Source organism: Balaenoptera musculus, chromosome 2 (assembly GCF_009873245.2).
Source record: "Balaenoptera musculus isolate JJ_BM4_2016_0621 chromosome 2, mBalMus1.pri.v3, whole genome shotgun sequence".
Taxonomy (NCBI): domain Eukaryota; kingdom Metazoa; phylum Chordata; class Mammalia; order Artiodactyla; family Balaenopteridae; genus Balaenoptera; species Balaenoptera musculus.
Window position 1 is genome coordinate 68,319,928 of NC_045786.1, and position 23,585 is coordinate 68,343,512.

General features: G+C 52.2%; 1 protein-coding gene across 13 annotated transcripts in view; it reads left to right on the forward strand.

Annotated features, from left to right (window-relative positions):
- MEGF11 (multiple EGF like domains 11) overlaps positions 1–23,585 on the forward strand; it is a 380,942-nt gene that overhangs the window by 342,268 nt on the left and 15,089 nt on the right. For 3 of the 13 annotated variants that reach the window (XM_036841311.1, XM_036841310.1, XM_036841308.1), the window contains exons 12-22: positions 256–419; positions 1,514–1,616; positions 6,741–6,887; positions 7,262–7,396; positions 12,278–12,406; positions 13,592–13,720; positions 14,213–14,341; positions 14,910–15,038; positions 16,343–16,579; positions 18,107–18,225; positions 21,133–21,234. In XM_036841311.1, coding sequence (XP_036697206.1) covers positions 256–419; positions 1,514–1,616; positions 6,741–6,887; positions 7,262–7,396; positions 12,278–12,406; positions 13,592–13,720; positions 14,213–14,341; positions 14,910–15,038; positions 16,343–16,579; positions 18,107–18,225; positions 21,133–21,234 — 1,523 coding nt within the window. Of the gene's footprint in view, positions 1–255; positions 420–1,513; positions 1,617–6,740; positions 6,888–7,261; positions 7,397–12,277; positions 12,407–13,591; positions 13,721–14,212; positions 14,342–14,909; positions 15,039–16,342; positions 16,580–18,106; positions 18,226–20,557; positions 20,625–21,132; positions 21,235–23,585 lie in introns of all 13 variants that reach the window. The other 10 variants (XM_036841307.1, XM_036841313.1, XM_036841315.1 and 7 more) reach the window with 7 other exon arrangements.

Below are 23,585 nucleotides of genomic sequence, written 5' to 3' on the forward strand. Positions count from 1 at the left end.
CTGTCCCAGGTGGGATCATCCACCTATGGCAAAAAGAGTGAGAACCGGGAGGCAGGAGACCCAGGTTCTAGCCCCCGCTGTCTCAACAGCTTTGCTGTGTTTCTGAGTGGACTCCGAATGTGGAATGTGTGTTCTAACCTAGCAATCAGAGAAGGGGTGGTTTGGGTGTGATGCCTTGTACAGAGCTGGGGGGAGTGGGCAGAAAGCCATGCTGGGCCCAGATGGAGAGGTGACAGCCTCGTTCCCGCCCCTCAGGGTGGCAGGGCCTCGACTGCACCCTGCCGTGTCCCAGTGGGACGTGGGGCCTGAACTGCAAGGAGAGCTGCACCTGTGCCAATGGGGCGGCCTGCAGCCCCACCGATGGTTCCTGCTTCTGCACCCCTGGCTGGCTGGGGGACAACTGCGAACTGCCCTGCCCGGTGAGTGTGGGGCGGGGAAGGACGGGTTGGGCCCATCAGCCCCCCATGCCCTTTCCTTGTAGTTTTTTTGTCCACAGAGGTGCACAGAGAAGAGCACTGGACCAGGTGGTGGGACACTTGGATTCAGGTCTCAGCCCTAGCTCTAACCTCTCTGTCCTACTTCCGGCCTCAGCCCTCTCATCTATAAAATGACAGATACTTAGCACATATGGTGATGTGGCCTCACTTTCCCCTGGGTGCTCTTGGGAAACATCATTGACTCTGGCACATTTACCTGAGCCCAGATGCAGCTTCAGAATCCTTCATGACACAGTGCTACAGGACAGCTCTTACTAATCCATCGGAGTTGCCATTCCTTGATAATAATGTCTAAGCTTCTTTCTGGTTCCAACAGTCTATAATTTTATGATCAAGGTTGGGAGGACTAAACCAAGCATTATCCAGTAATAACCCACCTAGACTTAATCCCTGGATCTTAGTCTAAGATACAAGTTAAGTTAAACCAACTGATAGGATGTTGTTGAATGAGTCCTACAGTCCTGGGTTCCAATCCTGCCTTTGCCTCATCCTAGCTGTGTTACCTGGAGCATGTTACTTCATCTCATCTTTAAATTTTGAATATAATGGAACCATTTCATAGAGTTGTTGTGAAGATGAAGAGAAATGAATTATATGAGACTCTTGATACCTGATGAGCACACAACAAATGTTGACCGCCACCTTCTTACCCACAAAGAAAAAATCATAGTCATTCCTCACATGTGATCAATGTTTTAAAATTTGCAAGGTGCATTTTCATTTACAATTTTAATTAATGATCATTACAGCTCTCTGAGCTTGACCATTGAGAGGTAGGGCAGGACCAACACCTCCCTCCTTCCAAACTGCACACTCTTCGTAATGCAGCCAAAGAATTATTTGGAGTAGCTTCACTGGATCCCCAGTTATAAAAAGTGCCTCCACAGTGCTCCAGCCCCAGTTTCTCTTCATCCTTGTTGGGCAGTGGCTCAGTTTTGTCATCAACATCCAAAAGAAGTGTGAGAACCTCTGAGGGTCTAGGTCTCGTCATTTCTCTCTCCCCCTTCTCTCCACAGGATGGCACATTTGGGCTGAACTGCAGTGAGCGTTGTGACTGCAGCCACGCTGATGGCTGCGATCCCGTCACAGGCCACTGCTGCTGCCTGGCTGGATGGACAGGTAACCCCCTCTGCCATGCCACCATCCAGGTCCTGTGAAACTGAGCTCTTGGTATTCTCCTGCTTCTCTTGACTGTTCCTTCTTTTTTTTTCCTTCACTTTTTCTTCTTCTTGTTCCCTACATATGCACCTTTTCTTTATATCCTCTGGGCTTCAGTTCTCCATTTCATTCCATTTGAGTAAACAGATATTAATTGAACACCTAGTATGTGCAGGCTCTGTTCTAAGGGCTAGGGACAGACCAGTTTAAAAAAATTCAGACAAAGGTGTGGGTGCTCAATCTGTGTTTGCAGAGGATATGGTGGAGAGGGGGACAGGGAACTTTCTCCTTAGCCCAGGCTCAGACTCCTGGCCCCTACATGTGTCCTGGCAGCTCACCTCCTAAATAGATGGCAAACCCATCCATTCCTCACCAGCCACTGCCACCACCCTCGTCCACTGAGCACCATCTCTCAGCAGGCACTGCCTCGGCCTCCCGGTTTTCTGTGGGCCTCCCCTCTTGCACAGCTGCATCCACTCTGCACACGGTGGCCAGATGCGTTCACATCAGTCCCTGCTCAGGATGCCTCCATGGCTTCCCATGACACTGATCCAAAATCTTTACAGTGACCTGGGGTCCACATGGCCCTGTAAGGCCCTGCCCAACTCCTCCACCTCTCTTTTGCACCCTCCCATCACTCACTTCACTCCACCACCTGGGCCAACCGCCCTCCCTGACTCCAGGCCTCAAATGTGCATCCCCTCTGCCTAGATCACTCTTTCCCCTTCTCTTCACCACCTAATAACACCTTCTCATCCATCATATTTCAACGTAAAGATGACTTCCTCTGGGAAGGCTCTCTCCCCCGGATACTACCACCTCCCCAACCTGGCCAAGACTATGAAAGAGCCCCTTTAATTAATTCTCACAGCATTTTGCTGTACTTACTTCAGTTGTCACTGAACTCTGATTTGAGTAACGATTTGTTTATTATCTGCCTCCCACCTTGACCATCAGTTCTCTGGAGGCAGGGACCACATCTGCCTTGTTCACCACTGTATCCACTGCCTGCCACACACTGAGAAATGGTTAAGAACACAGAGCTGGCACCAGACCTCCTTGGGCAAGTCCTTTAACCTCTCAGGGCCTGAATCCTCCATCCGTAAAATGCAGATAATTATAATCCTTATAACTACAAGATCATTTTGAAGTTTAAATGAGTTAATACCTGGAAGCGCTAACAGTGCCTGGCACATAATAGGTGCTCAGTAAGTGTAAGCCACAAATACAGTGTTAATGTTACTTGAATGAACCCACTGGCCATTCCCAAAGTGGTGGACAGCAAGGAGAAAGAAATACAGGCATTGCTGGCAGCATAGGTCCCCAGATAAATAATTCACACCAGGCTGCTGAGTAACCTCTGTTCTCTGCAACCAGAAAGTTTCTGAGCAGCTGAGGGCCTGGGACATTGCTTGCTCTGTAGCATCTCCGACCTGACTCCCTTGCCCTGCCGCTTAGTACAGAGCTAGGCTCCACCCTGGTTACTGGCACCCTAGACTCTTAGCTGGAGCCAAATGGAAATCCATTTTAATTTTTCATTGCCTTAATTTCCAGTGAACCGATAAGATTTCAATGACATCTGGTGCTTAAAAATTCTGTCTTTGATGGACAACCTTTCAGCAAGGTCTCTGCTGTTCTAAAACTAATTTCCCCAAACGTGGTCCTGAAATCACTTCAAAGGAGCAATTGATGTCCTGAGATTTGTCAAGCAGAAGGAAACCGAGGAAAGACAGTGAGGGCGCAGGGTAAAGGCCCCAGCCTCCTGCTCGGCAAGCCCTCCCCACCCACTGCTGACTACCCAGCCCCTGGCATGTTGCTTGTGCCTAAGCTCAACACTTGTTTTTCTTTGCTCTAAGCATGTACATGTCTTCTCCCCTTGCCCCCCTTAGCCACACACTTCTTGACTGGCATGATATCTAATTCACCTTGCCCTGCACATAGTAGGTGCTTATTCAGTGTTTATTGAAATAAATTGAAAGAAGCTGGCCTATAACCATATATGGCTTTTCCCCTTGAAGTGAAGGAGACCTTGACGATGTTCCGCTCCAACCTCCTATGCTACAGATGAGGAAAGGGAGCTGCCCAAGGTCTCAGGACATTAGGGCCAACAGGATGGGCGACACTGGATTGCACTGTAAAGGGGAACCATTTATTCATTCAACTAGCATTTATTGACTCGAGCCATCACCAAGTCTTTATTTGGCGGCTACCATGTGCCCGGCACTGTGCTAGGCCCAGCAGTAAATGGCAAAATTCAACAGCAATAGCCCCTGGGCACCTACTGTGTGCCAGACACGGTCCTGGGTACTAGAGATGCAAAAATGACCAAGATCATTTCCCTGCCCATTAGGAGCACCTGGATAAAGAGAGTCAGATGTGTCAAGAAGCCATAGTCCCTGTCTTTACAGGACACATACATATGAAATATTCAAATGATAGGTAGGGACAAAGTTGTATGCCACTATCAAATAGATGCTTGAATCCCTAGGCAGACATTCAGGAAGACTTCCTGGAGAAGGAAGACCCAAAAACCCAAAAGAGTCCCTGAAGGATGTGGGCTGCTGAATTGCTGCTAGCCTCGTGACATGAACTAGAGGTCACAATATATAGATTCTTAGCCTAGCTTTACCCACCAATGTAGATGTGTAGGGGGCCCTGAAAGATAAAGCAGGGAGATTCCCTAAGGGTAAGAAGGGGAGGGACCCCTAAGGGGGATTAGTATCCCCATTCAACAGTAGGGAAAACAGGGCCTAGAGAAGGCAACTAACTGATGATGCCACTCCTCTTCAGAAGCTGTAGTTGGAGAGCCTCCCTTTAGGCCAAGGTCAAGCCCTTTGACCGCACCAGTGCAAACTGGCCTTTCCACGCAGGGGGAAACCCTGGACCCTTCTCTCCACTTAGATGCCAATGTCTTAAGTTCCGGGGAGCTCTTAGGACATATAAGAACCTGAAACAGGAGCCCCACACCCACAGAACCAGGCCTAGACTAGAATAATTGGCAGATCCTAGAACCCAGTGGACCCTTGCAGCCATCTGCAATCTGAGCATAATCACCTTACACCTGTGGTTCTTAATCTCCAAAAAAGAGGACACCTTTTTGACATGAAAACATTTGGAGGATCCCACACATGAGAGGAGCTGTACTTTTAACATCCACTGATTTGGGGGAAAACATGATAGCAACAAGCTGCCATGAATTCAGGGGTGCTTTTGCATGCATTGTGTTTTATTAATCACAGTAATATCTGCATACAGTTTTAGGGAAAAGCCTACAACTATGGGAAAGAGTCTTGGGCAGCCTAACCAAGGGTGCTTGCTGCACAGGAGGGATTGGAGGCCCCCGTCAGACAGTGGAGCTCCTCCGCAGTCCAGGGCGCCTCCCAAGAGCAGCAGGGTCCCTCGGCCTGCAGTCTGAACAGGTTGTTTTCAACAACCACAGACCAAAGAATTCCTTGGGGCAGATCATGGCTTTTGGTTTTAAACAGCTTTGTGGTTTCCCCCGCCCCAGGCTCCCCTTCGGTCCATCCGTGTTGCTTGTCCGGGCTTCACCTCTTGTGCACCCGAAACTCCACTGGGAGAGACCTCCATTGAGGAGGAAACGTGACCACCAGATTCTCACTGCGGAAAGACTGTATTCCCAGGAAGAAGCTCCCCGAACCCCATTCCCTCCATTCAGAGGCCTATTTCCTGCAGAGTGGCATCTGAAGCCTCCACCCTGCTGCAGAATTGAGCTGTCACAGGGAGGGAGGCCCAGGGAGGGAGCATGGGCTAAACTGAGGTGCTGGAGGAGAGTAAAACCTGTTGCATCCCCTCCCTCTCCACCCTCTCCCTCTGTTCTGCCCCCTCCCCTTTCCCCACCTGCCCAGGTAAGCTTGTACAATTCCAGCCTGCCTCTAAACTGGTCCCACCACTCTCCTGCTGCTGCTAGGGCCGGCTCTGTTCACTGAGCCTGAATGTCTTCCTCCCTCTTTCTTTTTCTTTCTCACGCTCCCTGTCCTTTTAACAAGGCAGACGTGCTTTTTAAACTAATTCTGCTCCTCTCTGAGCCTCTGATATTCACCTTCCAAAGCCAAATTGGTCTCCTGGGTCCCCACGGTCCATTCACCTTACACGTGGCGGAATAGAAGCCTTTCTGCCTGGGAGGAAACCCCACGCCAGAGCTGGGCGTCCAGCCTCAGGCCTTTTAAAATTCTTCTCAGCCTTCAGGCTGTAATCACCCCAACACATATTTCCTTTCTCTCAGCTCAAAAAGACCATGTAGGCCTTGCTCCTCTTTCTTTTTGACAGATTCCATCCCTTCCCGCATAGGCCACTGTATGTCAAACTGAAGGTCATTAAATCAATTTTTTGGGTCACAACTAGCTTTTTTTTTCTTAAGGACATAGAATACATCATAGTGCAGAAAAAACACTAGATTGCATCACAGTGACAGTAAATGTCATTTGCAAAATGTTGGTTTCTATTATACATGTGTGTGCACATTTGACATAAAATACATATTGCACTGAGGACTGTGGTCAAAAGAATCTGAAAAGACCCCACCCACTCTCTAAGCCACTGCCCAGGGGCTGGTTGGCTAGGGCCCAGCAAGGATCGGTGGCTCCTAGGCTAACGTGGGTGGGCACGTAACTCACTCCCAGCTCATGTAGCCCCCATAATGGCACTCACTTGCTGCACTAACCTTGGATTCCAGCTAAGATGTCAAAGACAAGGGAAGCCCTTCATGATCTGATCCCTTCTGATTCCCACAATCTCATCTCTTGCCGTATCCCATCTTGTATTTTATGGTTCAACCACACTATGCTGTTTTATCTTTCAAGGCGTGATTCTCTCTCCTGCCTCCTGCTCTTTGTACATAGGGTTTCCTTTATCTGGTCAATTCCTCCTTGGTCTTTAGGACTCAGTTCAGGCATCGCCTCTTCCTGGAAGCCCTCCCTGACCAGCCAAGTGTCTCTGGATTTTTCCTCCATATTCCCAGATGTACTGTGTTTGCCTCCACCTCTTCTTACTGCATAGTACCCCCCCCCCATTCTTCCTTTCACCCTCGCCCCTTACCACTGACCCAAGTCTGCCTCTGGCCCACAGGCATCCACTGTGACAGCACGTGTCCGCCCGGTCGCTGGGGTCCCAACTGCTCCGTGTCCTGCAGCTGCGAGAACGGTGGCTCCTGCTCCCCAGAGGATGGGAGCTGCGAGTGTGCCCCGGGCTTCCGAGGACCCTTATGCCAGAGAAGTAAGGCTGAGACACTACCCCGCAGACCTCAGACAGCTCATGCTCCCCAGCCTTCCCAGCTGGAACTAGGACTGGCCTGAGAGAGGCTGGGCTTACACAGTCAGTCCCCATCAAGTCCCTCCCTCTAATCCCCTTTCTCCTGGCCCTGACTTTTCTGTCCCCAAGTTCAGGGCCTAGCCTGGCTCCCCAGTAGAAACAGGACCAGACCACAACTCCTCTCTGTAGAAAGGGACGGGCCCTCCCAGGTGTGGGGCAGACACGACTCTCCCCATGCTTCTGAGAAGCCTCTCTTCATCGCTGTGTGGGACTGGACAAGTGGCCAGGCTGGCTGGGGCCCCTTGGGCTGCTGACCACCGTCTCCCCTTCACCCCCAGTCTGCGCCCCTGGGTTCTATGGCCACAGCTGCGCCCAGCCGTGCCCCCTCTGCGTGCACAGCAGCAGGCCCTGCCATCACGCCAGCGGCATCTGTGAGTGCCTCCCCGGATTCTCCGGAACCCTCTGCAACCAAGGTACTGTTTCCAGGGGCAAGGTGTGTGGGCCAGTGAGACGAGGAGTCCCAGGAGGGAAGCAGCAGGGAAGGAAGGTTCAGGATTCTCATCACATTGTGGAGGCAGCGCCTTGGCTCTTCAGGGCTTGGGCCTACCTTGATAAGAATAGGACACACTACGGGGCGTGAGACAAAGCCATTATGCAGTTGAAGGAACAGGCTCAGAGACGTTAAATGACTTCTCCATGGTCTCACAGCTAGAAGCGGCAGAGCTGAGAAACAAATTCTGACTCCAAAGCCCAGTCTAAACGGATAAAAAATGAAACAAGCGTAGATGAGGTCCACATATGAAGTGACCCCAAAGGGCTTGTGCTGAGTGCCAAGTGGGAAAGGCAGAGAACGCTGTGGGCGCTCAGAGGAGACGGTTCTGGCCTCGCTGGAAATGGCAACTTCCCAGCCCTTCTCCCCTCACACTCAGGCCAACACTAATCCCTCACCACACGCTTTCCTGTCTCAGCTGCAGAATCCACAGCACCAACTCCAGCCAACTCTTCCACTCAACGGGAGTTGAAAAGGGAGATAAAGCTTATCGAATTGATATGCTGCTAAACTGGCTCTCTGTGGGGGAAAAGCCCTAATCTGTATCATTTGCAAATTTCCATGTTGTAGATATTCCCACCATGGCTGATTCTAAGGTACCAATGGTTTAACACCGGTCGTGAAATTCCCGAATATTTAATAGCCAGTGTGAAGGTAGAAGCTGGTTCCGTTGCACACCGTTGCTTATTGCCGTCCCTGGCTTAGTTAGGCCAAGGCAGGGTGGATTTGGGGGACGGCTCCGTGCCGTGTAGGACTTCAGCTGGGCCTTAGCCTAAAAGGCAGAGATGGAAGAAAGGCATTGTGGGTAGAGGAACCAACCTGGGCAAAGCACAGAGGCGTGCATATGCGACTATCCAGCCATAGGGAATGGCAGGAGGATGCAGGGGCTGTGGATGGCAAAGGAGACTGAGAAGGTAGTCTGGGGACTCCTGGGAAGTTTTGAAGACAAGGTTGCAGAATTTGTACTTTAACCTGTAAGGAGTGAAAGGATCTTCATCTAAGGTAAACTTAGAGCTAAAAGCAACTTCAAGGTCATCTGTGAGAGTCTCATCTGGCCTCTGCTTAAATACTTCCTTTGAGAGCTCACTGCCTCCCAGGAGACTGGATTCTTTTGATGAATAATGACCACTGAGCTCGGCTATTTTTCTAAGCGTGTGGGCCATTAATATGTATGAGTGGAAAGTTAACTCCGTGATGCTTTGAGGTCATGAGAAGTTTGGACCCCAGGGAAACATACGTGGCAGTTTCATTTGCTTGCAGTCCTCCTAGGACAGTTTAATCATAACCTGACATGTCGAGGTTTACTTATTAAACATCGGAGACCCAGCCGTCAATACAGATAGGCCGGGTCTAAATTAGGACCTAAGCAGCCCGAGGAGTAACTCTCACATCCTGCAATGTCTGATTTATCGCCCGCTGGCCTAATGAGTATTTTCCACACATAGATCTAATAGAGTTTGCTATTAATGGCAACTGCCCTGGTTAAGTCTCAAACCTTGTAAAAAATTGAACTGACGCTTTCTAATGACTGGCTTTCCAGCGAGTTACAAATTACAGACACTGCTTATGCAGAATCATTAAACATAGATTAAATACAACCAGATGTTTTCTTTTCACCAGCCCCCCTTCTCTCCACCACCCCTCTCCTTGCCTCACTCTTGATTCAGCTAAGAAGTCAACCAATTAATGTACTAGACTGATCACATTAGCACCTCTGTGGGTGAATTTGTCAGCCTTGCATATGTGAGAAAGACTTCAAATATAAGACTGTCTTGTTAGAGAAGCTCAGAGTTGGTTTTAGGGTGGGTGTCAGTGGAGCATCTCTGGCACCCAGCTCCCCACGGAGGGCCAGGACTAGGGGATGGGTTCCCCACATCATGTACCTCCCAGAGGCAGGGAAGAGCATGCTGGGTGACCTGCTTTTCAGGAAGCCAAAGCTGGAGGCTGAGCTGCAAACAGGTGAGATGTATGTCATCCTCCTGGCAGTGGACCTGCCCTGGAAGGAGCTAAGGTTTTTGCTAGGGAAGAGCACAGGGCCCAAATCAGCCAGCGTGCCCATAACCATTAACTATAGCCCAAGGCCAGTGGGTGAGGGTTATCAGTCCCATTTCAAAGATGAGGAAACGGAGACTGAGAGGGGTGATGTGGTTTTCTCAGAGGTACTTAGCCAGTGAGTGGCAGAGCTTCCTGGCTGTGTGACCTTGGGCAAGCTACTTAACCCCTCAGTCCCTCAGTTTCCTCATCTGTAGAGTTAGTAATAATGAAAATATGCAATAATGAGAGTATTACAAGGTTAATTGAACTAATATTTGTGAAGCATTCTGAACAGTGGTACATAAAAGTGCCATAGAAATGTTTGTTGAATACATAAATAAAACTAGCACGCAAACCCAAGGCTTTGGGCTGGAGAGCCTGGTATTGTTTGTCCCAACTGCTAATCATGTCCAGGAGAGGCACAGAGTGGCCACAGATCCAGGTGCCCACCATCCAGTCGGGGAAGGGCTGGCACTATGAGGCAGTGTGGCCTAAGGGAGGGGTACGAGCCCAAAGTTCGAGAGATGTGGGCCTGGGGAAGTTGCTTTTCTTCAAGAATCAACACCTTCCCCTGATGCTCTGTGTGGCTCAGCCAAATGAGGGCCTCAGGGATTCAAGGACTTCCTCTCCCATAACAGGGATGCAAGGAGGCCATCTTGGAGGGTGTAGGGCCAGCTGGAACCGGGCTTTGAGGGGAGCATGTCAAACTGAGAGGAGCTCGAAGGGGCAGGGGTCACTGATTCCAGCAGAACCCACTGGAATGTCACTGCTCCTGGGGCCGGTTTTGGCCATTTGGGGAATAGGTCCCGAGCGTTTGTTGTATGTCATGTACTGTGCTGGGCACTCGGACACAACAAAGAACAAGAGAGCCAAGTTCCCTGCCCTCACAAAGCCTGCAGTCCAGAGGGGAAAATTCTGAGCTCAGCCTTTCCCAGCAGAACTTGGGGGCGGGGGTGGGGGGAGAGGGGGCAGCAGTTTATTTCCACATATTCAGCCATCGTGCCTTGAGCACCTGTTATTTTTCCAGGCATTGTGGGTGTACAGACACGGGTGGAACCCAGGCCTGGCCTGAAACGGCTCACAAGCCACAGTAACAGAAGACCAGGGAAGAAACTAATAGAGGGTCCTAGAAGCTCAAACAGGGACACAGCCTCCCAGAACAGAGAAGAGGGGTGAATCTGTTAGGATTAAGTTCAGCTATAAGTAACATAAAAACCCAAAATAACTGACTTGAAGATGACAAGCTTTGTTTCCCTCACACATTTACAAAAAAACCAAAAAAGATAAAAAGAAAGAAAAGCAAAGACCCAGAAGTAGGCCACTAGGGAGTGGTAGGGTAGCTTACATAGATGTCAGGGACCCAGGCTCCTTCTATCTTGTTGTTCTGCCATCCTCAGCACATGGCTTCCACCTCTGAGGAAAGGTAGCTGCTTGAGCTCCAGCTATCTTACCCACAATTCTCATCCATAATCCACATTATTCTTCAACAGGAAGAATGAATGGGCAAATAAAGACACGCATTTCCACTTACCATTGGTCAGAATGTAGTCACGTGGCCATACCCCGCTGTGCAGGTGGCCATAAGCCCAGTTAAAACTCTACTTAAGGAAGAAGAGAATTGATATTGAAGGACTAGCTGTCTACTACAGAGGGATCATCGGGGAGGTGGCACTTAAGATGTGTCTTGTAGGCAGGGTAGGATTTCCACAGCTGGGCATGAGGGTCAGGGAAATTCTGGGAGGGAACAGCTGGAGTGAAAGCACAGAGGAGGAAATGCATGGGGTGTTATTTGGAAAGTGGCGTGTGGTCCAATGTCTGGGTGATGAGGTATGTTTAAGTGCTGATCTCTAGGATCTAGGTTTTACTCTGGGGCACTAGGGTGCCACTGAGGATGTTTGAGCAGGGCATAGGAGTGCCATGAAGAGAGCTGTGCTTTAGAGAGCTCAGGCTGTAGCAAGCAGGTGGAGGATGAATTGAGAGGGAATTGAGAGGGAGGTGCTCGGTGAACACTCATATCTAGTCCTCAAGGAGCTTGCAGCTTTGTTGAGGAAACCAGCCCTTCCTTCAGGAGCCAAGGAATGACTCCTCCAGGAGGGGCTGGGATCAAAATCCTACAAAGGACTCAAGGTGGAAATACCATGGGAGCTCAGTGGAAGAGAGCACCTTGTGGACCCAGGAGGGCTCTCCTGGGGAGGAGGCTAAACTGAGGCTCAAGGAACAGGTTGGATTTGGAGAGACAGAGGAAACAGGGGGACAGGGATAGACGTTCGGGGCCGGTCCTCCAGCCGTCTAACTGCAGGCAGACCTGCCACCCTGCATTTGTCCCTCTCCTTGCAGCTATAAACATTCCCTGCCCTCGCAGTGGTGAGATCAGTGATGCTGACACAAGTGTGGTAATGGAAAGCAGAAGGCTGCGGGGCAGTGCAGGGACCACTGGACTGAGTGCGGAGCCGGGACTCCCAGCCTCACCACTTCTGTCTGTGAGACCTAAGTCAAGTGATTCTACCCCTATGGGCCTCAGTTCGTTCCCGTCAGAGGGAATCATTAATAGAGGCTCCCGAAGAAGGCAGCTGCAGACACAAGAGGGGGAACCCGTTGATGTGGGAATGGAGAAGGGTGATGGGGGTGCTGAGGTGGGCAGTTCCCACCCAGATCCGTGACCCCAGGGTGGCCATGGCTGTGGCCTGGGAACTTCTGGGGGTGCAGCTGTAGGTGGTGGTCTGAGGAGTACAAGTGGGAGGGCGGGTGCCAGGCTGTCCTGTGCCCACAGTGTGTGCTGGAGGGCACTTTGGGCAGGACTGTGCCCAGCTCTGCTCCTGTGCCAACAACGGGACCTGCAGCCCCATCGATGGCTCCTGCCAATGCTTCCCTGGGTGGATTGGCAAGGACTGCTCACAGGGTAAGCTGCTGCCCCCGGGAATGCCCCCGACCGCGGTCAGGCCCAGCAACACCCACTCCCTGCCCAGAACCTCTCTGCCCCTGGTGCTTCTACCTCTCAGGGCTGAAATCTCCTGCAGACAGGAATATCCACCTGAGTCCCATATAGTCTCTATAGCTAACGTGATGAATTACTAGGATTGATCACTGGCATTATTAACTGCTAGTATTAAAGATATGGGCATTATTGGTAGTATCATTAATACTATGGACGCTGAGTATTAATACTCCTAGCACCTGAGCAAGGAGTAGCCCCTAAGTTTGGATGCGGGGGAAGAGGGAGTAGGGAAGTGAGGGGAGGCCTGGGCAGCTGCCTCACAAGGGTGTCCTCTGGGTGGCTCATGTGACTGATGTCCTGGGCATCATAGGCCTGGGCAGAGCATTGTAGGGGCTGTTCGTATAAGGTGAACCCAATCTGATACAGAGGTAACAGGGACCCCCAATCTAAAGGCAGAGACTCAGCCTCTGCCCTGTGGAGTCCTTGGCTGATGGGTGAGACCCAGCCAGTACCCCTAGGACGGTCCCAGTTAAGATGCCCTGGCCCAGGACTTCCCTGGTGGTCCAGTGGTTAAGATGCTGCACTTCCACTGCAGGGGGCAAGGGTTTGATCCCTGGTCAGGGAACTAAGATCCTGCATGCCGGGCAGTGGCCAAAACAAACAAACTGGCCTGAAGGCATTTCCATTCTGATGGAGGAGACACCCGTGCCATCCTCCGGGAGCTCATTAGCTCCCTGAGAAAAAAGAAGTCCCTACCCTGGGAAAGTCCCCCCCATCCTCATGGGGAAGTTAGTACACACAGTATTCATACCGTAAACCGCAGTGTTTACAGTTTACCACACACTCCAAATCACAGTCATTCCCCTAAGAGGGAAGGTTCAGAAGCCCTCAGAACTGGGAGGGTGGGCAGAGAATCCAGGCTTAATGGGAATCCTGGGTGACTGGGTCAAGAGATGAGTGGAGGAATTCTGGGAACAGTGGTTAAGCCCTGTGAAAGCCAGGAAATGCCACCCGGGGGCATCCTGGCGTCTTGGCTGACATGCACTCCCCCTTCCTCTCCCTCCCTCCCTCTCCCTCCTCCCCCCCCCCCCCCGCCCCGTCTGCCCCTCTCTGCCTGGCCCTCACCCTCTGCATCCCACCCACGCCCAGCTTGCCCATCTGGGTTCTGGGGCCCCGCCTGCTTCCACACATGCAGCTGCCACAACGGGGCGAGCTGTAGCGCCGAGGATGGGGCCTGCCACTGCACCCCTGGTTGGACCGGACTCTTCTGCACGCAGCGTAAGCCCCGCCTCCCAGCCTCCCAGCTATTTGGAATCCCATGCTGCGGCCTGCTGGCTGCCGTGGGCATCGTCTGGACCTGCAGTGGAGGGAGGGAGGAGGCAGGCCCCAGGGCTGGGAGCTATCCACCCCCGCCACACACCGCTGGGGTTGAAGAGCCTGGCTGGACTCAGGGGGTTGATGCGCCCAAAGTCCTGGAAGGTCAGGGCTATCGGGTACCCCAGCAATCACCAAGACCAGACCCTCTTTGGACGGGGGGCCCAGCGTGGGGAGGAGCAGCCTGTGGTTGCACAGCAAAGAGGCATCAGCCTGGCCTCTGGTTCCAAGGTACCCTTGTCCAAAGGACTCCCTGCCTCTTCAGTGTGAGGGTTCCGAGCGTGGAGCGTGCAGGGTCTCGCTAGTCCTCACTCCATGCTCAGAGAAAGACGGGGCAGGAGACAGGTTTGGTCCCAGCTGCACCTCAGCCGTTGCCCCCACCCTGTTTCTCTTCAGGCTGCCCAGCAGCGTTTTATGGGAAGGACTGCGGGCACGTGTGCCAGTGCCAGAATGGTGCCAGCTGTGACCACGTCAGCGGCAAGTGTACCTGCCGCACAGGCTTCACCGGGCGACACTGTGAGCAGAGTAAGCTGTCCCGACCCCTGACCCTGGTGTCAATGCCAGGCCTCAGCCTCCTGCAGGGGAAGCCTCCCCCTTTGAGGGCCACCCATCAGGGCCCTGCACCGCCTGCTCCCTTGACTTTTGGAGCAACTCCCAAGGAGAAAACCTGAAGGTTGGGCCTACGTTGGCTTCTGAAGAGTTTCTTCCTTCGGTGGGGGTGGGGATGGGGCATGTGGAGGCAGAGCAGAGCCTTTGTTGCGGGAGGAGCTTAGTGAGAGAGTAGAGGGAGGCAGATCTTGTTTGATTGATCTTTGAAGCCCCTGTGGCACCCAGCTCAGGGCCTGACACACGGAAGTTGCTGTGTAGATATGGACCAGGTGAGGAGGAGGTAGGGGTGGGTGTCCCCCCACTCAGGGTTATAGGTGTTCTGTCTAGCCCCAAGTAGCAAACCAAAGCACATCAGGAGCTACAGAGAAAGAGGCTTCACTCCATGAGGCAGAACTAATCCTCACAGCTGCCCACATATGGGATGGGAGGGGTGGAGAGTGGGCGCACCTCACGGTCGACTCCAATTCTTCTTCGTGCTACACAGGATGTGCCCCAGGAACCTTTGGCTATGGGTGTCAGCAGCTATGTGAGTGCATGAACAATGCCACCTGTGACCATGTCACAGGCACCTGTTATTGCAGCTCTGGATTCAAAGGGATCAGGTGTGACCAAGGTAATACACAGATGGCAGAGTCCCCGGGGATGGGGGCTATGGAAAGGGCCCCACGGGGCAGGCTCTAGGGAGTATCCAATGGGAATGACTGAATTTTATAAGGACACTCTGTGACTTCCTTTTATTCACATTGGGAGGAGAGTGGGAGTGGAATGGGGGGTGCTGAGGAGGGGGAAGCTCCAGGCACTGGAGAGGCAGATGGAGCAGGCAGCCTCTCAGGCACCACTTCCCTCTGCTCATCCTTGGCCAAGTTTTGTGAGCCAAGAAGGATGACGGCAAGCCAGTGCTGTGGAAGGGTCAGCAGACCGAGTTGGAAGATCTGCCGAATTCTGGTTCTGCCATTACCTGCTAGGTGTCCTTGGGCCGGTCATTTCCTTTTGCTGGGTCTGTTACTCCACATGTGGAAAGACACAAGGTTCTGCTGAGAGCCAAGGAGCCCAAAGGGGCTCAACCTTGGCTCCAGGTCTATAGTCAGACAAGACCCCATAGTGCTGTTGTGAGGACCAAGTTAAGATAATGTGAGTAAAGGACTCAGCACGGTGCCTGATAAATGGTTTTTGCTGTTGGCTGTAGGAGACAGGGATGAGAGTGGGCACCCAAGCATCCACAGTCCAGAAAAGGGGCCAAAAGACATTTCCACTGCATTCTGACGGGGGATGAGGGACAGCCCACACATGTATCATCAAGAGGGGTTTTAGGAGCAGCAATCCTGGGCACACTGGTACAGCACTCACAGCTTTCCTTGTCAGTCTCTCATTAGTGCTCACAGTGGGATTACTGTCCCCGTGTTACAAATGAGCAAACTGAGGATTCTGAGTCACACAGTTGGTAGACAGGGAGGGGGCTGAGTCCAGTTTTTCCTGACTCCTGAGAAATCCACTCTACCAGTTACTGGTTGTGTGATCTTGGGCAAATTACCTAACCTTTTGGTGACTCAGTTTCTTCATCTGTGAAAGGGAAATAATTAGTCTTTATTTCTTATAGGACTTATAAACAGCTTTTATAGGGCTGCTGGGAAGATCAAATGAGTTAATATCTGTAACTCATTTTTAGAACAGCGTAAAACACTCAATAAACATCCATTATTTTGGTTCCCACCTATGATCACATTTGCTCCTTGTCACGGCCCTGGGACTCCACCCTTTGTAGACAGTTGAAGACAGACACGTGAAGTTGAAGGGACTGAAGAACAGGGCCAAGACCAGCACCCGGGTCTCCTAACATTAGGAGTCTAGGCCCCAGGCTGAGGAGACCTGAAGAGCAAGCAGGCCTGCCCCAGGCTCAGCCCCTCCCTCTGCCCGCAGCTGCCCTCATGATGGAGGAGCTGAATCCCTACACCAAGATCAGCCCAGCACTGGGTGCAGAGCGGCACTCGGTGGGTGCTGTCACAGGCATTGTCCTCCTGTTGTTCCTCATTGTGGTGCTGCTGGGCCTGTTCGCCTGGCACCGGCGGCGGCAGAAAGAGAAGGGCCGAGACCTGGCTCCCCGCGTCTCCTACACACCTGCCATGAGGATGACCAGCACTGACTACTCCCTCTCAGGTAAGGGCTATGCCCCCAGCAGCTCCCTCCTGCCCCCCACCCATACACACACACAAGACCCAAGAGGAGCCACACGGTATTCTTGGGGACACCGGGGTTTATCGCTGAAGGTGGGTGGTCATGCCTGCAGAGCTGTCTGCTGGCGCTGGATGCTCAGACTCCCCTGCAGAGATACTGGAGGTGAGGAGCAGGCGCTTACTTGGGACAGGTAGATGGGGTTCCCAGGGGGTGTCATTTCCAGGGTGCCCACTCTGAACAGCTACGGTTAGGAGCCTTCTTCCATTTCCCCAGAGCTTCCCATCCTCCTCACCAGGCTTTAGCCACAGGAGCACCCACACTAAGCAGTAAATTTCCTAAATGCCCCAGGGGAACCTCTCCCCAGCCTGTGCCACCTCAGGAAACCAGCCGTGTGGCCCAATGTCCAAGCCCTGTCCCATTTTTGTTTCCTTGGTGAAGGCCTCAGAGCACCCCTCCCTCCCAGTTCCCAGAGTTAGGGCCCTATTTATACAGTGGAAGGGGACGGTGCCTGACGTGGGGAAGTCTGAAAGTCTGGGCAATGTCCCTCGAGTCAGGCCTGCTGGAACCCAGTCTGTTCACAAATGGGGTAACAACTCCAGCAGGCATTCTATCTGGGAGTCTGGACTGCTGCCTTAGAAATAAGAGCAGCTTTTTGCTTCATATTTCATTAAACAGAAGAGGTCAAAATGCTCTAAAATTGCCCACAGCCCTGAGCCACAGGAGGGTCGGCCTGTCAGGGTAAGCACAAGGATGACAGCTCTCTCCAGCTGGCTCCATAGCTCCTGGCTGACCTGCAGCCTCCTGGACCTTGGACTTACTTAGAAAATCAAGATCACGCCAGCCTGCTGACATGTCATTCCTGCTAATTCCATTGCCTCCTATTTGCCCAGCTCCGTGCTAGGCGCTGCAGGATAGACAGAAGCAGCCCAGGTGCAGACCCTACCTTGAGGAAGTTCCTGGCCTACATGCTGCCCTGGGTTTCAGCCAAAGTAGATATCCCCTGATGAAATCCCAAAGCTCACAGGGAAGATTTGGGGATTTTCTTCTATGACTATAGTAAGCAAGGTTGGCTAGGTGTTCCCATGCCATTCCACTGGAATCTGCTGGAGGGCAAGGCTAAGGTCAGGAGAAGTGGGGTTCTCTTTACAGCCTCACTACTGGGATCTGACCCTGGGGGAGGCAGGGGAGGGTCAGCACAGCCCTACGTAGTGACTCAGGGATATCTGAGACTGTCAAGTTAACGCTTCTCATGCTGGTGCCACCCTCCACACTGGCAAGCCTAACCTGCATCCTGCACGCTGCAAGGAGGGCCACCGCAAGGAAAGGGGCAAATCAGGCTCTACACATTTCTAGGGGAGTAGTAGATGCCAGGAAGCTTGGGGGCTGGGGGACTTGACTGTCTCACTTTGCAGAGTACTTTCAAGGCGGCCCAGCCCAAGCATTAGTTTAGGGGTGTCTCATGCCAGGGGCAGGGATATGATGGCATGTGGCAACTTGTTCTCTTCCCAGATTTGTCTCAAAGTAGCAGCCATGCCCAGTGCTTTTCCAATTCCAGCTACCACGCACTGGCGTGCGGGGGGCCTAACACCAGCCAGGCCAGCACTCTGGACAGGAACAGCCCCACCAAGGTACCGGGCCCCTAACTCCCCAGCCCCCATCCACTGTCTTTGCATTGAGCCCTCACCTCTGCCTGGGAAGAAACTGCACCACCACCACCCCGCCCAGGGTCTGTGTGGAACCAACTGCCAATACAATAAACATTGCCCTGTGATCCCATGTAAACACTCTGTGAAGCATGTAACAGGAAGCCACCAGGTTATATGGAGCCAACAAGTGCCATGTAACCAGAACACATCACATGTAACCAACTCACAGCATCACTCAATATAACATACACCCCCATACCCTGTGCGTAACCAGTGGATACCAAGTCATGTGATCATCACGTAATCATGTGTAGCCTTGTCACACATAACCATGTAACCACTTTTGCCTCATGTTAACACATATAATCAAAACACTACAGCATTAATCACCGCAGTATGTTACCAGCACCATGTGTGCAACCAGCACATTATAGAGTAACTATTACTTAGGTACCACCTTATATCCTTATATCTGGACATACTACATGTTATCAGTACACACCCACAACCACTGTCACGATGAGAACCATCACAAGGGACATGGAACCCAAACATCAGCCACAGCCAAGTGTTCCCATTAACAGTGAGTCCTGCAGGCCTTCAAGGTCAGGTGTGAACACCCTGGACAGGGCCTTTCCTCACAGCTCCCAGCATAACACTGGCTGATGGCAAGACGTCCTCTTACAATCACAGGCCCTTGGGCAAGGATGTCTCAGCACACACGTGTAGTGAGCACCCCCTGGTGTGCCAGGACCCATAGTAGGCAGATGAGAGGTTCAGAAATGACGAACAGCCCGAAGGACCACAAGGTCAACGGGCTCATGCTGCATACCTGCGTGCATGCGCACACACACATATATACACACACACACACACACACACACACGCTAAGGCAGGACCATGGGGGGCTGGGTGGCAACCCCCCACCCTGGGCCAGGAGCACAGTTTTCATCCTCCGGGTCTGTGCCTTAGAGCTCTAGGGGTCCTTTCTCCCCATCTGCCCCACAGAAAATGTCCGCCAGTCCACGGACCATGGCTGCTGCCACAGCCCTGGTAGCAATGCACCCTGAACCCCCTAGCAACAATGACATAGACCCCGTATAGCCCCAAGAGCCACCCCTGTCAAGCCAGCACCCAAAGGCCACTCTTCAGGGGATCTCAGCCTCAGTTTTCCAATAGAATGGGAGTGCTGCAAGCAGGGGTACCTTGAGGTCCGTATGCAAAGTCTGTGGCCGTCAGCCCCACACCCAGCTGCACAGCTTTAGGCTTATCTGAGGAGCCAAGGGAAAGGAATCCAGGAGCTTCCCAGTAGGAGGTCCTTGATTAACTAGAGCCACATTATCAAGGCTACAACAGGTTAGAGGCAAAGGACGCCAGGGATGAGAGACAAAGTCCCTTGTGGCCATGTCATTCTTGGTCTCATGCTGACAGGGAAGCACCAGCCACCCTCTGTCACTCAGTGAGGGGGTGGAGTTACTACAGAGTAGCCCACTTGGTGACCCTCTGGCTCATTTCACCCCAGGGGCCCAAAGTAGTTCTGTGTGGTCAGGGACCCCTCAGCCTGGCAAATTTTTAGCAAGGACAGGCAGCTGTGATGACATGGAAAGGACGTGGGTCTGGGAGCTGAGACCTGAGTTGTAGACCCAGCTCTGTCACTGGCTGTGTGTGTGACCATGAACGGGGCCCACAAGCAGGACTCAGGTCCCCAACTGTGAAATGAGAACCACCATCCTTGCCTCATATGAAGGGCAGCTGTGAGAATGCAGGAAGAGGAAGGCTTGCGCCATAAGGACAGCCTACCCTGAAGCGTTCTTGGTCACATGAAAGGAAGATTCTCACACTCAGCCCAGGTCAGGCGGCAGAGGTGACAGTGATGTTGCAGGCAGCCTCAGCACCCCGCTCTGTGCTGGAGGTGGCCTCGTGTTGCAGCCAAGACGCTGCCAACACCCCTTTCTCCTGCAGCTCAGCCCCACCCCGCTGACCTGCTTTCCCTGTCAGGGCCAGCTTGGCTCAGGCCAGTTCTTGGCTCTCAAGAGGCCCTGCCCTTTGCTCCCCTTTGTCCCAGGGGCCCAAGAGCCCTACAACTTCAGCCAGACTGCTTAGATGGGGGTATATGTTCTGCTCCCACTGGCCTCAGCCACACCGTGGTGGCCTGTCATAGAACACCTACCTGTCCCTTTCCCTCAATGACCTAGCACCTAGGTGGGTCAGGGTCATCACAGGGGTGGGTGCACGAAGGTGGGCAAAAGCAAAGGCTGGGCAGGGGCATCTCAAGGGCACTAGATAGTAACTCGCTCTCCTACTTTCCAAACAGCTCAGTAACAAGTCCCTTGACAGAGACACGGCAGGCTGGACCCCCTACAGCTATGTGAACGTGTTAGGTCAGTAGTGGTTTGAGTCTGGTCCCCTGCCATCACATCCCACCCTCTTCTCCTTCTCCCATATTGACAGGGGCCCATCCCAGCTCCCTGGGAGAGTTAGTTAGTAGATAAATCTTAAGCATGGTTTCCCCCAGGGACCACAAGGGAGAAAGCTAGGGCCCAGATGTGGGGATTCAGGTTGGAAGCAAAAGATGCACTCACCATCTGGGAAAGGGACCCCTGCCTGAGCCAGGCCCTACCAAAGTGCCCCTTTCAAGGGCTTCTTCCCTCTGCCCCACTGCCCTGGCAGACACCAATTCCTATGGGGGTGCGGGTGAGGGGTGGGGAGTGAGGGGTAGCAAGGCCAGTGGCCTCAGCTCTAGCAAATCCCTCTGGCCCTGCTGGCGCTAGCGCCTTTGGATGCTACACATGGAAGCCCTAATTCCTTCCAACCTGACCCTCATCCCCCAACCCCTGCCATACCAGGGCCCTGGGAATAATGGCTCCTCCCTGTCATTCCTCTCACTAGACTCCCATTTCCAGATCAGTGCCCTGGAGGCCAGGTACCCGCCCGAGGACTTCTACATTGAACTTAGACACCTCAGCCGCCCTGCTGAGCTACACTCACCAGGTTAGACTCCCAGCCCTACCCTCTATCCCCTGGACCCCTGAGGCTGTCATACCAGACCAGACCCAGCACCTACCCTAACCCCCATTCCTATCCTTTAACTTACCCCATGGTCCCAGAACTCTCCCAGCTGAGCCCCTTTCCTCTGACATAATTAATCTACAAGCCCAATTCCTTATCTGAAGAAGGAAGCCTGTCTGGATCCCCCCAGTCACCCCTTCTCCTCCTATCATGTCAGTGGATATGGACAAACTGCAACTAGTATTAGGTGAAGGGAACACAATATAACCGCACTCCCTGCAGACCACAGAATACAACCCAAAACCACTGAGAAATGACTTGGAGATGGTGACATCTCTGGGATTTTTTGGGCCCGTGGATGTGAATGATGGCGAGTTGGCTCTCTGGCCAAAAAGCCCAATGTCCCTCAGAGAGAGACCCCAGACTAGCTCTCCCAGATCATAGGGTAGGGTGGTCCAGTAGGGATCTAGAGAGGTTGAGGCAGGATGTGTCAACCAACATCCTCTGTGCTCATATATTAGGCTCAAACCTGGTAGCTTGGGAAAGATGCAAAAAAGAGACTTGGAAAATCAGTCCTGCTATGGGAGGATGTGAGGTAGGAGTTACAGAAGTAGGTGCAATGAATGAACAGAGAATTTGGCCTCCCTACAAAGTATTCCTGCCCTAGACGGCACACTTGACAACGTGGGCCTGAATTCAGGCTCTAGCTGGTTTCTAGAGCTCAAGTGAAATGCAACTCTACCAACCCCTGAAGGTCTCTGAGGCCAGTAGCCGTAAGAAGAGCAAAGGTTCTAAATCCATCTACCTGTTAAGTAGGCATGGGCTTCAAATACCCTGGGCTTATACCCAGGAGGCTGTGCTCCTGGCTGTGAGCCCCTTAAGCAGTGCTCAGGACATTCAATAACCCCACCAAATACAACCCCCCCGACACACACACTACCACCACCCTGCACCTCTTTCCCTTTGGGAGCATCCTCTGGGCTCAGCCCAGATTTCTCCCTTCAACCACTGTAGCCAGAGGCACCACACACTGTCATTTTTTCGCTTACACTGAGGCAGGCTGGTGGCCAATGGGAGAGAATACTTGAGAACATCTGGGCTCTAGGTGGAACTCAACTTCTCACTTGTCGGTGTGATCTCAGACAAGTCACTGCCCTTCTTTGAGCCTGTTTCCTGTTCTCTAAAAGGGGAAAAAGTTAACAGCCTAGCCTCCCTCCCTCAGGGAGGGCAAAAGAAGCCCTGGTCTAGAATAAAGTGCTGAACTGATGCCAGGGATACAGACTGTTACAGTCATGCTTCTGAAGGGCACAGGTACCTATAGGCCCTTTGGAGAATAGCAAACTTGAGAAGAACTTGGACCTGATTCTGCTCTATTACTCAGCAATGTGTGGAAGGAAGGGAGATGGGAGTAGGCTCCTGCAATTTCAACTAGGGACCTCTATATGGAAGAGGTATGGGGAGGTATCTAAACAGCCATGGGTTGGTCTTCAGTGTCAAAAACTGGGGAGAGTCAAGTGGAGTCAAACTGTATTTTAGTAAGCACTTGCTGCATGCCTTGCCTGATATGGCATTCTCAGTTAAAAGCTGAAAAAAAATGGCTCTGTGAGCCCAAGTCATCACTGTCCCAAATTTAAAGTATCACATAATTTCTTTTCTGGGATCACCAGTAGCAAAGAACCTGAGCTTGGTCCCTGAAGCTTTGTGTCCTTCCTGCCTCTGGCTGGGGCTCAGAACCATGCATTGTGGGAGCCTAGGATAAACTGTGACAGCCAAAAGGGAAAAAAGAAATCCTTGGGACTGAAAAACACTGGTAGTATTGTTCAAATACAACTCTCAATTATGTGCAAATGGTCCACCCAAAAAAAGTGGGGCAGGGGGAGGGGGACTAAGCCAGCTGACCATGTAAGGGAAGGACTATACATCCTGTAGAGATGACCAATGAAGAACCTCAGCTACCTGTTCACCTCCCTCTGGCTCCCCTCAGTCGAGCTTTGGATCCAGAACGGGAGAGGGAAGACCAGAGCTACAAGGTGAGAAACAGTCTTCACCCCCACCCAGAAGTCCAACAGAACTGGGACTGGGAATGTCATACACCTTTCCCCCAAGCTAAGAACTGGTTCTGATTCATTCCTTATCCTATACTTTTGGAGCCTGAAACATCACCTACAGTGACTGTAGGTGGCATCAGAACTGCCTTTGATCACCTCCTGGAAGACATTCCCCTCAGAGTGAAGGTTAAAGAGCAGTAGTGCTAAATATGCCAGGGGGTGCTGTAGCTCATCATTTATGCTTTAGGAGCTTTTAAAGAATCCCTGTATGGTCAAGATGATTTA